The sequence below is a fragment of the Stegodyphus dumicola genome, chromosome 9 (genome assembly GCF_044657685.1).
Source record: "Stegodyphus dumicola isolate Sdum_Otavi_A_Nest chromosome 9, ASM4465768v1".
Classification (NCBI taxonomy): domain Eukaryota; kingdom Metazoa; phylum Arthropoda; class Arachnida; order Araneae; family Eresidae; genus Stegodyphus; species Stegodyphus dumicola.
Genome location: NC_140776.1, coordinates 126,049,972 through 126,068,831, shown reverse-complemented (window position 1 = coordinate 126,068,831; position 18,860 = coordinate 126,049,972). Strand labels below are relative to the sequence as shown.

General features: G+C 33.9%; 1 protein-coding gene across 2 annotated transcripts in view; it reads left to right on the top strand.

Annotated features, from left to right (window-relative positions):
• Positions 1 to 13,663: 13,663 nt before the first annotated feature.
• Positions 13,664 to 18,860, top strand: part of wds (WD repeat-containing protein wds) — a 74,354-nt gene continuing 69,157 nt past the window's right edge. The window contains exon 1 of one of the 2 annotated variants that reach the window (XM_085824067.1): positions 13,664 to 13,922. In XM_085824067.1, the coding sequence (XP_085680193.1) occupies positions 13,887 to 13,922 (36 nt within the window). In that variant the 5' untranslated portion in view covers positions 13,664 to 13,886. Of the gene's footprint in view, positions 13,929 to 18,860 lie in introns of both variants that reach the window. The other variant, XM_085824066.1, reaches the window with a different exon arrangement.

Genomic DNA, 18,860 nt, shown 5'->3' with positions numbered 1-18,860 from the left:
ACCTCATTGTCATCTCAGTCATGATTGCCTTACTCTGCATACCAACACTGCTTCAGTTTTTGAAACATTTAAAACAACTGATTGTTTTAACTGTTTCAAAAATGGTTCTATTATCATGGTTCTACTAAGGCTGGTCACTTTATTATGGATGCACCTAATAGGGAGGGGGGCCGCCGTTGTCTCCTATGAAGGGACAGACAGTTTACATCCATGCCTTCTGTGGTATTCATTTGAACCCGTCCTTTCGGAACGACAGTCAGTACTAATCACTTTCCCGGCTAAGCAGCATTTAGCGAAAAAATCATTTTTTAATATTTTCATTTATAAATAATAAATCATTACAGTGGGTCACATACTTTACAGACACTTGTATTTTTGAAATTTCTTTGCATAGATTTTGTGTTTAAATGTTAAAACATCGACTTTAATATTTTTTTTATTTTTCTCTGTTTTAAGCTTCGTTTGCTGTAAAACAAATATCACTAAAATATTTCTTGTAATAAACATAATTTGTTCAAAAATAATAATTCGAACATTCCAGACTTTTGTTGAGATGCATTGGTACACAACCTTTCTTGTTATACAAAAGCCGAATTAAAAATTGAATTTGAAAAACCTTTTGCCTACTGTTATGCACAAGTGTAGAGACATAATGGTTTAGGAATAATTAGCTGCCTTTAAAATAAGAAATTAAGTGTTTATTCAAAATAACGGAGATTAGTATTCTTGATGAAAACCTGAAAGCATCTACAAGAAAACTTGGAATGCAAAATACAGTTAAGTTCTATGAGGATAACGATCTTAAGCACATAACCCTAAATGTTTGCTTGTGGTTATTATATAACTATCTTAAGGTTATCGAAACTTCTCCATCTTCTTCAAAGACTTAAATCCTGTGCAATATGAAATAAATTGAAGAAAATAATAAGGAAACACGATACTTCTTTCAAAGCTCTACTAAAGCAAATCTTGCTTAAGAATGGAACAAATGGAACATTCTTACGAGACTATTAGTTCAGCCCATGCGAGAACGCGTGAGAAGTATAATTTTATCTAAAGTACGAGAGCATTTCGAAAAGTAAAGATACACCGTACCCCAGAGGAAAGGAAAAGTTTTGGTGAGCAAGTTGGCAACACAGGTGTTAACCTTGAACCTTTAGCTTTCTCCTCTTCTGGTTGGAGTAGGTCGTGTTTAAAATGGCTGCGCCGATTCAGAATCCCGCCAAATGCGAAGTACGCTCAGTCATACGTTTTCTTCATGCAAAAGGTCAGCAACCAGCGGATATTCACAAAGAAATTGTTTCTGTTTATGGGAACATTATGAATCGACAAAATGTAACGAAATGATGTCGTCATTCCTCTGAAAGTAGGACCGATGTTCATGACGAACAAAGAACAGGTCGGCCATCTGTGATCTCTGATGCCCTTCTTCAGAGAGCAGAGGAAGCAATTCGTGCGAATAGGCGTCTCAAATTAAAAGAATTGCATCAGATCATACCGGAAGTGTCAATGACAACTCTTTACGAAGCTGTGACTGTCAAGTTAGGGTACAGGAAATTGTGTGCGCGCTGAGTTCAAACAGGCGGTAATCTTCTATGACTGTGGGATACAAAAGCTTGTGCACCGACTTTAAAAATGTTTGGATAACGGGGGTGATTATGTCGAAAAATAATAAATAATCCAGTTAATAAGATGTAACTGACATTTTCTAAATAATGGTTTTTTTAAAATTTTTTTTATTTATTTTTTTTAAAGGAATGCTAGCTATTGTATCTTTACTTTTCGAAATGCCCTCGTATATCAAACGAAATATTGAATATCCCGTTATTTTGACGTTTTATTAAATATAAACTGTTCACTCAAAGTGTCTGAATATTTATATGCGTCCATTTTCAGAAATTCTTGAATAAATTATTTTGCTTACCAAAAACATTTTGAATAACTTTTTTCAAATTAAGTAGGTTTAAAAAAAAGAGTCAATTCAATAACATTTAGTAACTGTTATTTGCAAGTAATCATGAATAACACAAGTTTCCGAGTGCAAATGTGATCCAGTATCTTTCTTCCGTCCTCACAAAGCTACGATTAACAAGTGCTATAATAATTAATAGTAACATTATTCTATAAGAATTGAAATATTGTTACGTTTTTCCTATTCTTCTGACACCAGCTGTTGCGTTATTTTCTTACTTCACGTTCGTACGGGGTTCGTAGATTTGGAGTGAATAACAACGACACTGGATGAAGTATCGAAAGACACTTTACTTACCAATATTAATCAGGACAGCTCGAAAACACTTTTACAGTCGTCGAAGATCTACTATAAACACGCTGGAACAATCAGCGACACAGCCTTCAGGTTATCAGACTATCACGGTGGAGACAGCTTCCTGCAAAGCACCCGACTCTGCTTTCCGGAGTACAGCTCCCGACTCTGCTTGGTCGTTCTCGGAACTCCACGTACTCTCGAGACTCTCCACACTACAACTCGCGATGCACTCGACGACACACGAGCACAGCTCCTTACTCTTCAGTTCAATCTTTCCCGGAGCTCAACACGCTCTCTCGACGATGCACTAACCGCGATACACTAACAGACTCCTTCACTGGACTCGACGACCCACTCAGCACTCGCTGCCCGGCTGTCAACTCGATCGACTCCGCAGGGATTGACTCGCTAGACGAGGCTCACACACTCTCGATGAGAGACACACTTACTGACTGCAGACCAGCACAGTTTATATAGTTTTTGGCTTGTGTTCGGGAACATTCTGGAGTAAACCGGTAAGAATTCGTTCCAGAAGGTTCTCCAACCGTCCATGATATATCGCCAATTTTGTTGCCAAATGGGCGATTTCTCGCCAAATGTGGCAACCCTGCCTTCCGTTGCCATTTTATTGCAACACTAAAACTGCTTTGCGGGGAAGCCATCTCACCGCGCCTGTACATTTCGTAACAATATTTTTAGTTAGGGTGATTAGCATATTATAAAAATGTACAATTATAGCTGCAGTGGCTCACATTCGTTTTCCGGCACTTGTAATTTTTTATATTTATTTGAACGTCTTGTACGAAATATTGAAAAATAGACTTCAGTTTCTTTTCTAATATCTTATTTTTCTCCATAGTTAAGATATTAGTTTAAAGCTTTGCTTGTTGCAATTTAAATATTATTAAAATATTTTCCGTAACAAGATATGAAATTTATTTAAAAAATTTTAATCGGTACTCACATGATAATTCGGACACGTATATCGTTTCAACGCCATTTATGATTTTTTAATGCATTGATCAATTTGCGCAGGAAAAATATGGGTGCTGCCATTCAAAAATTTAGAATTTTTTTCACTGTAACCGTGACAGCTCTATTATTTTAAATCATCACAATCTCGACCGCATACCTTCAAATAACAATATCTGAAATTTCATTTCGATTGATTGAGCGGATAGGCCACTAGGGGTTCATATACTGGTGAAATTTTTTTATGGACCAGCTTTGTAACCAAGATACCCTTGATATAAAATATTCTATGGTTCTATTCTCCCTGATGTTACAAAACGGTGGAAATGACCTTAAATGTTGGAAATGCATTACAGCCTGAACCCCATTCCCAGCTAATACCAAGGAATCAATGAAAAATCAAATAAAATCTCAAAATTTGTGCTGCTAATTTGCAGTGGATTTAAAAGAATATTTTTCAATAAAAATTAATCCTGAAGCGGTTAGAAGAATCATTTGGACACACGAATACAATAGGCGATGAACAAGAAAGAAATTATTCTTCAATGGTAAGCGAGTATTTATCATATTGGAACAATGCTGTATTTGCAAACAAGTCAGAAATTAATACATTTTAGTCAGATGAACGAATTACTGTGAGTCGGAAATCAAATGAAAAGTTGAAAATAAAAGCCTATTAAGCATGGTGATTAAGGGTTTGAGCTTCGCTATCTCTTGGAATGAAAATTTAGATTTTATCAAATGATATCCATCAGTTTTAAACATATAAAGCTCTTAATAAAACTTTGAAAGGCATCTGAAAAAAAAAAAATAAATAAAAAAAACTTGGAATGCAAAATACATTCATATTAAATTATTACAATTACTCATAAAAAATTTACCGTATATCTCGGCAAATAACACGCATCGGTGTATAATGCCCACCTACAATTTCAAACTACATTTTTAAATTTTTAGGTACACTGGGCAAAAAACAAAACCATAAAAAAAGAAAAAAGAAGAAGGGGGACAATTCTTTTATCTCACGTTCTACTGAGCCGATTGACGAAATTCAGCTTGCGTTTTTCATGTCTCGAAAACGCGACTTATGATATGTATTAGATTTATATATAACGCTGTTCTAAATATAGGTATTTTGACACAAAATTGGACTTTTTCCGAAATAACATGCCAATTTCTTTCCATATTTCGATTCTACGACTCAAATTATGCCAAACTCGCAGTGCCGTGCCTAGTTTTGTAAAAATCACACGAGTAGTTTTTAAAAAATTAGCTCTCAAAATTTCAGCGCCTCAGTGTTAATTGAATTTGAAATATATTTATTAATCTGGTTTTTTCTTATTAAACTTACTTGATTCCTTCTTTCAGAATTCGAAATTTAGGCTTAATCCAAGCATAATTTGCATTTTAAAATATTTTTTATAAATTTTTCGAAAAAATTTATGCATTATACTATAACCTATAAAACATTATTATTTATAACCTATAAAATTTTTAACATTATCTTAAAGTAGATGTATTTCTAGTCACACCTGCAAAAAATTAGAGTTTTTATTCAAAGTTTTTTAGATACACATGAATTTAAATATTAGAGCATTTTGGAATTTGGCATCTTTTTACTTCCTTTTACGAAGTAAAAAGGAAGTATTGTAATGGCGAAAAGTTTCAGGCAGCATATTTCAACGAAAATATCCATTTTGACCGCTATCGAATGCAATTTAGCGATGTTTTTGGGTGATATATGTACGTAAGGACAGAATAACAGACTCGCTTCCTCCAAAAAAATTATAAAACTGCTTTAAAATTAATTCTGAAGAGAATTTTTCGTGGCGTCTGTACGAACGTATGTACGTACGTACGTATCTCGCATAACTCAAAAAGAGTAGTCTCAGAACGTTGAAATTTTGTATATAGGACTGCTATAACACGTTAGATGTGCACCTTGTATTTTGGTTGCAATAGGCCTCACCAAACGTATATAAATATATTTATATATATATCCACTCTGTTACCCGGCTCAGTGATCTCAGTTTCTTTACTCTTACATGTTTGTAAATTGTAAATTTTTTGCTTTAAAAATGATTGAAGTATGTTGTTTTTATCTTCCGGTTAAGGTTTTTATGCCTTTAGTAAATCTGTATGCAATATTTTTAGAACTATCAACAATTTTAAAGTTGTTTAAGTGCCGCTAAGCCATTTTTTTATGGCGGCCATTGATTGTTTACATTTGAAATAGGAGACTAGTGGATTTGTTGCCAATCTAGAGAAACTTAGCTTCGCAACAACAAAGATAACGCCTTCAGTTATTATTGCCAATTAAATCATGCTTAATCCTTTCTGGAATTTTTTCGGGGAAATAAATGTTTAAGATTTACTTCGTAATTTTCAATATAAATATTTTGAGTTTTTATGTATTTTTGCCTTTTCGCTAAGGGAGAACTGAAATTATTAAATGAGAAATACTCAATCGTCTGCGAAAAACTGTTTTTTTTTTGTTTTGTTTGCTTAATTTCTTTTATACATCATTCTAGCTTTATTATAGTATTTGAACAGAATATGTGGCAACGATTAGATAATTCTATTCTTTAAATGATATAAATTTTGTGTATTATGAGTTATAATATGAACGAAATATAATACTGTTAAGTGAATCTAGCGCCGGAGTGTCGCTATGGTAAAGAAATATTAGAGTGAATTTTAAAGAATGTATTTCTTCTATTGTGGTTTATGCGCTGTCGGCGAAGTAGATTTAATTCAATCCAATAAGGTTAAATGAAATGCAAGAAAAAATGCGTATAATTTAATATTCCGTACAAGAAAGTCATGTGGTGTACACATCAGATTTTTTTTTGAGCGATAATAACGTCAAACGATAATATGCACTTTATTAAAATTATTTGAAAGTACGAACGATGACTTTTTTTCCGCTCGTCTACAGTGAAAAAAAGAAAAGGAAAACAGATTGCTATAAATTAAGAAGTTCGCCAAGTAAATGATTCTTGGCAAAAACTGGGGAAAAAAAAAAAAAAAAAAAAAAAAAAAAATCTGAAATGTTTCAGATTTTAAATTACGTCCAAAGGGGCGTTTTTTAACATTTTGTGTGTTACCTTTCTTTATTAAATATCATGTTCCTCGCACTTAAACCATAAGATCCAGTGTAACAGCAATATCGCAAAATAGTTTTAAAACGAGCATATCTTTAGAATTTCCGATACAGAGACTCACGCGCTGGAGATAAAAATGTTTTTTCTGCACAACGTTGCCATTGCTCGCTTTGAAATCCTTGAGTTTGTTAATCAAAAATTCGTCAAAGTTTTAAAAAATAGGAAATCGATCATAAAACAAATTTCAAATTTGGTCTTCCACATGCTCATATTCGTTGGAGGATTACGTTATTCAAAATTCGATGACTCTATGTACCGTTGTTTTATCACAATACGAAAAATATACATACATTTATGCAGATTTTTCATTATTTAATTTCTTCAAATATAATGCAGGACTTTAACATTTTGTGGCAACAGTTTGAAAAGTGAACCACATTTATGAGTCCGACGCAAAATGCCAAAACGAAACTAATAGTCCTTCGGGATTCAAATCCCTTTGGACTAAAAAGACACACTACGCCAATATAAATTTTTGAATTTCTCCGTAAATTTTGCACCGATTTTACAAAATTTAAAATTTAGGAATAATTTGAGTCGTAGAATTGAAATATGGAAAAGAAATTGGTATGTTATTTCAGAAAAAGTCCGATTTTGTGCCAAAATACCTATATTAGAACAATGCTATATATAAATCTAATACATATTATAAGTCACGCTGTGGAGACATGAAAAACGCAAGTTGAATTTCGTCAATCGTCCAAGTAGAACGGGAGGCAGAGAACTTTCCCATTTTATCTCTTTTTTTTTTTTTTTTTTCTTTTTTTTCCCCCGCAGCGTACGTAGGAAAATACTACTATATTTATGCAGAAATACCTTCGAGGCAAAGAAAATACGTGAATGAAAACACAAATTTCCCCCAAGATGAAGAGAAGAAGTTGCGAATTGTAAAAACCAAAGCCAATAAGCACATGCACAACGTAAATATTAAAATAAAAACAACAAAATAAGAATCAGTGTATAGAGACATTAGGATTTTTTGAAACTGGAGAGATGAAAAATGAGCAATGCCCTCAGCGGGACTCGAACCACAGAACTCTCGAACGCCCCGAGCGTGCTGATCTACACCACGAATTCGTGCTAAGAAGGCGGGAGAAATACCTTATATACCTCCCCTTTTAAAAGGCGACTGGGGATTAGGGAACCCAATCTCCAAATCCTGGTGGTGGAGAATCATCATCCACTGCCTTTTTTAGTTCGGGCGCCATTGTAGAGACATTATGTATTTAAAAGCAAGAGAGATGAAAAATGAGCTACGCCTATATCAAGGCATGCTAAGAAGGCGGGAGAAATACCTTATAAGTGTACAGCAGCATGCAATTTTAAATTTTTATATAAATTTTCCATTCCAGACGAATGCTTAAAGAGCAAGTATTAGCCATTTCAAAAATAAAAACAAAGCAAAACAAAAATTGATGTGGACACAACATTACTTTTGTGCACGCCTACTTAAATTATACGCATTTTTTTTTACTCCACGTCATTTAAAGTTATTTTCTCGAAGTATTCAAACTTAAATAACCGATCTCTCAAGGCAAGTTGAAAATGCCATAAAAAACTGCAAATTTTGTAATTAAATATCCCAGCCAATTTTTGTCGTGTAACTTCTTGTATTTAATTTTTTTCATAACATGTATAAAACTTTCCAAAATATTAGTATAGGAACCAGCAGACAGCATTAAAAGCTAGATTTCGTTATTTGTCCAAAATTAATTTTTTAAAATTTGAAATCGAAGAAACATGAATATTTTCTTCATTTAAAACACTTCTCTAAGTGAAAGTATAGTATACGACCAACGATTACGATAACAAAGGCTGGGTAAGTACTTTTAAACCGGGTAAACGGGCTGGGTATATATAAGTTTGGTACTGCCGATTGCAATAAAAAAGAGAAGCGCACAACTGGATGTTATAGCAGTTCCATTAAACGACACACATTTTTTACTTTCTACGGCTAATCGTTTTAGAATTGTGAGATATAGGTATGAGGTATATATAGAACTTTATGAAAAAGTCAATTTAAATCCATTTTACAATCCGTTTTTGAAGAGTCCTTTATTCCATTCGTACGTACAGACGTTACGGGAAAAAATAATCAAAATGGATTCGGAAACCGTCAAGATGGATATTTTCTTTGAAAGCTGATAACCGAAGTTTTTCTCAATTACACTACTTTCTTTACTTGGTAAAAAAAAAAAAAAAAAAAAAAAAAAAAAAAAAAAAAAAAGGAAAAAAAAAAGTTATTATCAGTTTAGCATCATTTCATTCATTAATCTTCACTAATTCAGGTTAGTGAATCACTCGCATAATTTCACTCATTAATCTTCATTAATTCAGATTTCAATAAATTTAAAAAGTTTTCTTCAATGGTTACAGCGAATTTATTTTCCTCAACTTGGAAAATAATTCTTAAAATACAAAACTCTCTAACTTCTTAAAATATAAAAAGCATAGCTTTACTGTAGTATAACTTATCAGTATTGCTATGGAATAATTTATCAGTATTCTTATAATATATTTTATTAGTGTTAATTGATCAGTATTAGGGTTACCACATCCATAGATGAAAATATGAGGTAATTATATCATGTGAATATTCCTGGAAAACTTAAATAACATCTTACAAATTCATAGAAGGGGCAAAAGCTGTTCAACTTCCAGTACCTAAAATAAATATCTCATGCATTTTATACCCATGTTCAAAAATAAAGAATTGTAAATGATTCATTGGGCACTGAATCCCTGGAACTTCCAAATTATGGATCTATGGATGACATCTATTCTTGATATTCAGGTTGCAAAAGAAAATATCTTAAGTTTTTAAATTGGCTAGTACAAACTTTCTTTGTGACACACTTTGCATAATCTCAACCTACTTCGCCCCATGCATCTCTATCACCATTGCTAGACGACCATTCCCCCTGCTTCCCAAAATTCAAAAATGCATACATTTACATACATACATTTATTTAGATTTGGATTATTTTTAATTTGTTTTTATAAAGCAAACTACAAAAAATATAATAAACAAAATGTTGATAACTACCAAAATGGTAGTTTTATGTAAAGTAGTTTGACGTATATAAACTAAAATGAAATATTTATTAGCTAACTAAAAGGCCAATCGCATCCCGCCCCTGAAACTATGAAATTTCCCTAAGGGAGGATTTCCCTCCTGGTTGATAGCCTTTGGTCTAGCAGATATATGTTTCATTTTTTCAAATAGCAAGCTTACGAAAGAAAATGTTTTGTTTTTAATAATTGGCAAAATACTTATGCAGTGCTTCTGAGTAACGCACGTTTCGAAAGCAGTGCGATATAAATCCAACAAGCCATCGGATTATTCTGAGATTGTATCAACAGGTCTCCTGTATGTAACGAAAACAAGCACTGGAAAGCCAAGAATTTCCAAAAGTGATATCACATCTCTAAGCTACCTCAACAGCATGTCCGAAAGAAACATTTCCTAGAATATTTGTTTCAAGGGATACCTAATTGGTCGATTAATGTAAGAACCATTTCTTTGGAGAAATCTTACGTGGGACAAAGCTTGAAGAGAAACATTTTCAGTTCAGTTTCAAAACGTTCCACGTAGCTACATACATAGTTGAGACATACATAGGTTCCAAAGAACATTTTTAGCTAAGAACCAATAGCAGAAGAAAAGAGATTCATTACTAGAAATATATTTTCCTAGCCTCATGCGTTGTTAGATAGAATAACCCCATAAGAAAACAATTTAGAAAATTATAAGAGTTTTGTGCGTATATAAAAAATCGTGAAATGATACTACTGCATTTTTATGTATTTCTGAATGCATTCGTATCATAGAACTACATAAAAACTGCAACAAAGAGCTTCATAATTTAATCACTCATACTCCAGAAGAAAGTAACTTTATTTAAACAGCTACTGAATGTTTCCTTTTTAATCTGATTTGCTTTAAAGTAACAATGTGTTTTCAAACACGAATGGACGGCCGTTAAAATGAAATGATGAAAATGTTTAATTTATGTCCACGCTCAACTGAAATTTTTTGGGCCCTTCCGCTCAAGGCATAGAAATGTTACTTAATAACTTAAGAGCACTTCGGAAGGTAAGACTACTAGCTACAATGACGTCAGCTCCAAAATACCTTTACAATTAATAACTAACATTCAGCAGCAAAATCGAGTGTATGAGGAAAGAATACGTAAGGGATATATATTACTATTTGAAAGCGTTTAGTCTCATTAAATGAAGAAAATACATTTTTGAAATATGAAAGGCAAATGTCCAAGGAAATAAATTCACCGGTTAAGAAACTTTGTAAGTAATTTTCCAGAATCAAATTCAAAATTTATTTAAATGATGAGTTATGAATAATTGTTGAAAATCTTTACTCCTTACCTTCTCCAGTTTGTTCGTTTTTCTTCTTCTTTCGTTTAGGCTTTGTTACTTTTCTTCCCCTTGAAAAATTCCTTTTCTGTTCTGAAGATAATAGAAGGATGTCTGACCGCTTTCGAAATAGAAGCGATTTTTTGCATAATTCTAAGTTCTTCATTGATATACTTTTGTTCTAAATACAGTTTTAAATTCTTTCTATACAGTGTGATTCGGAACTATTGCTAAAATATTCACATGTAGGTCAGGAACAATATAGTAAGCAAGAATCTTATAAGAACATATAGTCACATGCAAACCCAGACGCGCAACAGGACGCTAGAGTTCGCAAGGAAAGCTGACCAGGATGAAGCGATGACAAGCGTATTTTGGATGTAAGAGCGTAAGAAAGAATGAAACGCTACACGAGTAGAGAAATGGCACATATGCATCTCATTTATGGGACAGCTACTAGCTACAGCGGAACAGCAGCTAAGGAGCTCTATCTTTCCCGGTTTCTCAACAAATGTATCCCTGCTTATACCATATTCGGACGTTTGCATAATCAACTGAGCGAAACTGGAAGTCTTGAAACACGAATGAACGATACCGGTGTTGACAGATCACGGCGGGCACGTATCCTGGAAGAAACCGTGCTGTCAGATGTCGAAATGACCCAGGGACGAGTACTCGAAGTATTGCAGCACGTTTATATGAGCCTCAATACAGCGTTTGGCTTATCTTAAATGAGGACAAGTTGCATCCTTACCAAGTGCAACGTGTGCAGGCTCTACCCACCGATGATCACCACAGAATATGGATTTTAGTTTCAACAGTAGACTGCAGCGGTCCCGAACTTTGTAGCCAACATCCTCTTTATAGACGAAGCGATGTTTATACTGTACACAATGTACACAATGCTCATGTAGGAAAAAAAGGAAATCCTAGAGTCACATGACCCCATTACTGCTCAACGTCACTGCAGCATCAATGCCTGAGCAGGTTTACCTTTATCCAAAGAACTCACCCAATTTACCTAACTTGCAATTCTTCGAAGAACCAATTCCCTGGGTTCCTACTTATAAGTATCTAGGAGTGATACTTGATCCAAAATTAATTTGGCAACCTCGTATTCGGAAAACAGTTTCCAATGCGAAGGTTGTCAAATCCCAATTACTGACCTTTTTTCGCTAGAAAAAGCGACCTGTCCACGAAAAACAAGATCTTGCTCTATAAATGAATCATAAAGCCTCTTCTGACTTATGCAAGTCCCGCGTGGGGCACAGCAGCAATTATTAACAGAAAAAATATTCAAATTTTCCAAAATATTATATTTTGGCAAATCTACAAAACTTCTTTGTTTGATGCGAACGAGGACATTCATAATGCAGCCAAAATTCTTCCCTTAAGCTGCTTTATACAGCGACTTTCGGTTAACCTTTTCCAAAAGATTCCTTCGATCGGTAACCCTGTTCTTTATTCATTGCCTATTTATTATTTAGGAATTGCATCATCTAGAAAAAGACCCAGAGCCACTCTGGAAAGCGTATATAACGCGTTATCATTTCCTAAGAGGCGCTGCTATGGAAACAAGGCGCGTCGAGGTTATCACTCAATTCGTTCACTCAAACTCCCCGTCCGAGTGATTTCGCTATTCTTTCAGCTTAGGGTCACTCTCTTTGTCCGGTAATCTGGCAATTATTATTTCTTTCAATGGTTGTAATTTAAGAGTAAGCACCTCTTTGTTCCTTGCTAATAGTGTTCTTGTGCCCAAATACTTTTTTTTAAACTCAATCTCTTTAAGGCAATTCCTTTAATTTATTACTATTATATCATAACACTTAAAGTTATTATCTCATGTTTCTCCTCAGAGGAAGTTCTAGCCCTGTCTCTTTAAACCTAACTCGCCTAACGAGTCCCCCGCCCTTACCCCGAATCACTTGCGACGTGAATGATCTTTCGTGAGTGGTTCCTTTCTCGTGTTCTAACACCATAAGCTCACTGATCAAGAAAATATCGAACTTTTTCAAAATTCATGATGTAACCTTTCAAAATTGATTCTGGCCCTTTCTTCGATATGAAAATTACTAAATTAATTATATCCTTCAGTGTTCTTACCTTTTTCTTTTTTTCCACTGTGGAAGGCAGTTCACCTTTTGTTATTTTGACAATTCGACACTAAATTTTACCTCTTTCCCGAACCCTCTTTTTGATGATAATTATTTAATCTTTGATGATGTGGGGGTAAAGGTATTAAGGCTATGAGCCTCGTAATTGAACCCTTCCTTGATACTGAGGTTTGCCTGGTAATAGAATGATCGCTACTTGCTTCCATTGATCCTAGATGGTGAGGCTTATCGCACTTTTTTGGTTCATGCCCTGCCAGAATTGGCTACCTCGTTCATCAGATCTGTCTCTTCTTGATTTTTTCTTTGGAGTTATATGAAAACCTACTGCATGAAACGCCTGTGGAATCGGAAATGGATTTTGGCTTCACGATTTGTGTATGCAAGTGGAGTTATTGCCGATACAGCTGGCATTCTCTTGCGAACGTTCGTTGATCGCTGTGTTACCATTACAAAGCATGCATAACAGCTTCAGGTCGCAATTTTGAACACCTGTTTTAAAACTTTATTGTAAACTAAGAGGTTGCGTAACTTCGTTTTTGTGTAATAAATTATCATTATTAGTGGCCTGTCTTGTCTTGTCTCTGGCTTTGGGAGCATGTAGCGTGTCTGGATTGCACTTGCGACCATACGTTCCTATATGACTTTTTTTTTGTTATCGTGTTCCTGACCTATATGTAGATTTTTGAACAATAGTTTTGAATCGCCTTGTGTTTTATATCTAAAGCGAGTTTTTTGTGTATTTTGTATTTCAATTAGTCTTGCTGCAACTAAACTTCACTTAATGCTTGCGGCGCAAGTGTCTGAGTGGTTTGTGTTTGTTGAAGATAACGCTTGCGTAAGATTCGTGTGTTAGTTTTTGTATTTGTAGGTTAAAATTGGGTATTTAAATCTAAATCGAGAGTTTTTTTTGTTTGAAATTTTCATTCCTTGCACTTTTTTAAAGCATTTACGTGTGTTAATTCAATACGCTGTGAACTGTTGCTTTGGAATATGGCTGCTTCATGTAATGGAAGAGATGATAGCAAAGTAAAGGTAGCTTTTTAATTCTTTTGCGGGGTGAAAGCAATACATTTTTTTAAACTAAAATCGGTGTTGATGTTGTGTATTATTATTTTTGTGTGTATGTTCCAAGAATTAAATTTTTTATTTTAGGTAGGAAATGTATTAAAATATATTTTATTTATTTATTTATTTTTTGTTTCTGTAAAATTTTATTTTTGTGCAACGGTTTCTAAGAAAATTAATTGGCTGTGTTATCTTTAAAAATAGTGAAAGTGTTGTACTGCAAAGGAATTTTTGAATAATTGAACACGTTCACTATCTATTACTATGATTTTTTCTTTTTCTTCCACCTCTTCATTGCTAACTACATCACTGCTCTCTTTGTTGCATTCTGTGTTGTACATAGACATTATTTTGCTCTTCATGAACAAAAAATTGAATTTATATTCATTTGAACTGATTCCTTCAAAATATGCTCATGAAGCAATATTTTTCCAACCCAAACTAAACAAACGTCCTTACCGCTTGAACCGAATGGTTATCGAAAGTCACCTGAATTACTGCATCAAATGAAGTGGAGGTTGAGAGTCACCTCCTGAGTTGCTTCAGCAAATCACCTATTGAGTGCAAAGTATTAAAATTGGTTTAACCTGTTGATTGCTCATTATACAACCTATTTTCTGTGAATAATTAGTTACCCGTTTGCTGCAAGTTATCGTGTAATTTCATCCAATAATTAGCCTAGTAGGTAAGACAGTTGAACAAGTATCGGGATTCGAACCTTGATAGGTGAACTAAATGAATGAATGTGTGGTTTTCCTCTTTGTACTGTAAATATGAGACAGTGTCCCTTAAGCTGTCTGTGAAAATAACCCTCCCTAAAAGCAAAAATGAATTTATCTATAAGAAGATTGTCAAACTCTGTGGTAATCCAGACAGTATAATGGTTGGGGAGCCTACTGCGGTACTGAAGGACCTGGGTTCGAATCCCGGAGAAGTCATGGGTGTTTGTAAATGTATAGTGTCTGTATGTCAAAGGCCGAAAGTTTAGAGTACGCCTTGGCGATTTTTGGCGGTACATAGATACCAATTTTGTGCAATTCTTTGACTCGTTATTTTGGCTTGCGAAGCCACTACACAAAGCCAAAATAACAAGACAAACAATTGCACAAACTCGGTATCCATGTACACATCGACTTATTTTCACTTAAAAAAAAAATCCCCGAATTGCACAAAAATGGCATTGCGCACTCTTTTGACTTTATCCATTTACATGTCGACCTATTTTCACTTAAAAAAAAAATCCCAGAATTGCACAAACTTGCATTGCGCACTCCCTTTACTTTGTCCATGTACACATCGATATATTTTTACTTAAAAAGTCAAAGGAGCACCAAATTCTACAATATAGGCAAACAAAAAATGCATAATCTCAATAAAATACATTTTAAACCAAACAAAAGGAAAAACATGTTATACATTTAAGTACTAACAAAAGCAAATATTCACTTACCATGATTTTCGAGTTCGCTTCGTACACCCAGAGCCACATAAAAATCAAAATGTCAATTATACTCAAATGACTTTTTTCAAACCAGGTACTCTTTCTGATCGAACACTTCACGTAATGACCATCTGAACCTTTCTTCCTACAAATCCATCTAAATGATTTTTACTTTCGACTAGGCGTATATCATTCCTACATACAGGACACTTATAATGGCTACTAAGTAAGCCTTCATTTACGCATCAGTCAATTAAATCTTTTTTCCCCTTTCGCTCCAAATCGTACAGAAACTTCAAATTAATCTTACTACATTCGGCCATTCTACCATCTAAAGAATCAACCAAAACGCTTACAAAGCGTCCCATGATTTAAAATTTCCCAGAATCATGCACCTGATTACATCACAATAGAATTTCCATAACATTCAACTACTCAGGCTACCATAACTGAAACAACATTTTTGCGATAAATCAAACAACAACTTCGCCATAATACAAGGGGTACCTTAAAGTCTACTTTACCCGCCGAAAGTCCTCTTGTGTGGTTTGGTGAGAGACACCCCTCCCGGGGTGCAGTTCCTCAAAATTTTGGTGGAAAATGGAAGTCCAACCTCTCTTTGGTATAGGTTCTGGGAACCATTCTTCCATGTAATACAGACAGAATAACAAAAAAAAGGATTATATAATATATTAAATAGCGAGTTTTTTATGTTATGTGATGCATTACTGTTTTTTCCATGTACACAGCGATCTTTTTCACTTAAACAAATCAAAATTGCATAAATTTGGTGTTGTGTATATTATGTATATTATATGATACATTTATTACTGTTCTTCAGCCCAGAAGTGCTCAAGTGATAAAGTCTGTGAATACTCCTAGTTTGACCTGGATTTGATACGAAACGAGTGGGCTCATTGCATGGGTGTTTTCCTCATGTGTAACATTAATAATGAGCCAGCTTCTCTTAAAGAGTTCGCCACGAAGGAGGCATCTTTAGCTTGAGATAACACTTGCATGCTTTCCCATAATTAAGCCATTCAGAATGGGCGTGTCATATGTGCATTACCTCACGACCGGGTGTGTCATATTTGAATCGCCCTTTAATTGACTCTACCGGCTGGGAGTACCACATTTGTAGAATGTTTAATTAATATTTTTTGTTGCCACTAGATGTAGCTGTATGCCTGTTATGGGGAAATATATTGAAAGTTAAGTATGTTTACCTTCATTCTTATGCAATGATTTTTATTTTTGGTATTTTGTTTCGGAATGAGAATGAGATTCATAGGTGGGTGTTGAGCAATGTGATGTCTCTTTAACTGTGTCATATTTGATATAAACAATGATATAAACAAATGCATGTGCTCTCGCTGCATTAAGGTATTTTTTATTTTTATTTTTGCGATATAGTGGGATACATGTTCTATCATTAGAGATTTTTTTATTACTCTTATATTTTTCCTTTTTTTTTATGACTCTTAGATTTTTCATGCTTTGAGGTGAATATTTTTAATCGTCAGTGAAACGTATCTTTTTTTAATGGCAAACGAAAGCAGTATCTAAACGTAGAATATACACAATCGCTAATTCATTAGTGTTGAGTAATGTAATGGCTCTTACTGCGTCCTTTTATATAAACAAATGAACATGTTTTCGATGCTCTGAAATAATTTTAATTTAATTTATTAATTTTTTTTATCGGTTATAGTAGAGTAGATGTTCTATCATTAGAGATTTTTTTATTACTCTTTGAGTTTTCTGGCATTGAGACGAATATTTTGTATCGCTTGGTGAAAAGTGTTTTTTTTTTAATGGCAAAACGAAAGCACTATCTGACTGTAGAACATATACAAATGCTAGATGAGTCAAATTTTCTGAGTAAAATAGCAGCAGATATTATGTTCCTGTGACTAATGCAACATCGGACTTTGTGTACACCCATGTTTCAAACAATATCATAAACTGTCTCATTTTGAAACATATCTTACTTTTCGTTGTTTGCTCATTGAATTTTTATGAAAGACAGTTTTAATATTTTTTAAATTTTAATTGTGTGTTGGGTTAAATAAAATCTGCGATTGTTTGGATATTTTTCCATATATATTTATTTGTGGGATAAGGAAAAAATTATATTATTCTAGAATGAGTATTTTATAAAATTTAAGGAAAATATAATAATAAAAGCTTAAAATTAATTCTGACGACTACCTGAATGTTCTTCTCATAATGTACCGAAAATTGGAAAAATTGGATGACAAATTTCATTTATATGAATTTTTTTCCAAAGTTAGGCTTAGCAGCGTAAATTGCTTATCCCCACAGGATGATGCATCCTGTTAATGCGCCATCCCAAGAGAACGCTTCGGTAATAGAGATGTCCGCCGCGAACGCGTTAAGTAAACCAATCTGTTGTTTCCGTTATGTAAGCAGTAATCCGTTTGTGTCGTATTGCAAATCAGTTATGGGTTGATCTTTACAATATGGTAACTGGTAGTTTGGCGACATTTTGGAGGCGATAAAGGTTACTACCTGGGACTTTGGTAATAATGTGAGCAGTACTCAGTTCCGATTACGCATTATTTTGTGTGGGGGAAATGAGAGATCATGGGATATGTCATGTGATATTAATGGACGAATTACGGTTCTTTAATCGGAAAAGGGGGGAATTTGGACAAGTATCTGTGGATGTATATTATTTTGTATTAAGCTTCATTGTGTGTTGTGTGAAGTAGGGTTGAATAATTTTGGGATTGTATGGCGCTGTCTAAAGTGAATTGTAGATGTGATAAAGAGAATTTTTTTTTATCAAATTCTATCAAATTCGGAAAAAAAATCGTTCAGTAATTTTATTGAATCCATAATAAAAGTGAATCCACCATGTAAGGAAGATTCGGAAGAAGATTAGGTCAGTTAGACTTTGTTAAGAATGTGAGTAGTATTCAGTTCTTATTACGCATTATTTTGTGTGAGGGAAATGAGAGATCATGGGATATGTCATGTGATATTAATGGACGAATTACTGTTCTTTAATCGGGAAAAATCTGGGAATTTTGTATTTGGCTTTATTCTGTGTTGTGTGAAATAGTGTTTGTGAATTTTTGGATCCCATGGCCGTAAGTAAAGTGAATTTGAAATGGGTATTTAGTGGTATTGAAAAGGATAGTAAGAAATGTTTTTTAAGGTTGTGCGAGAGAGAATAAAGGTGTTTTATTATGTTATTTATTTTACCTGGTATCATGCTTTGAAAGATAAGTATGATTTTAAAGATTCTGATACAGAAGGAAGAAAAGTGTATCCGCCACGTAATCAAGATTCTGAAGAAGATTAGGTAAGTTAGTATTTTTAATTATTTGAGGATATTATTTTTATGCATTGTTGTAAATGTAAGGTGGAAAGGAATTTGGTATTATTGGGAAAATTGTTATTAGCAATGATTTAGTTTAAAGTAATTAGGA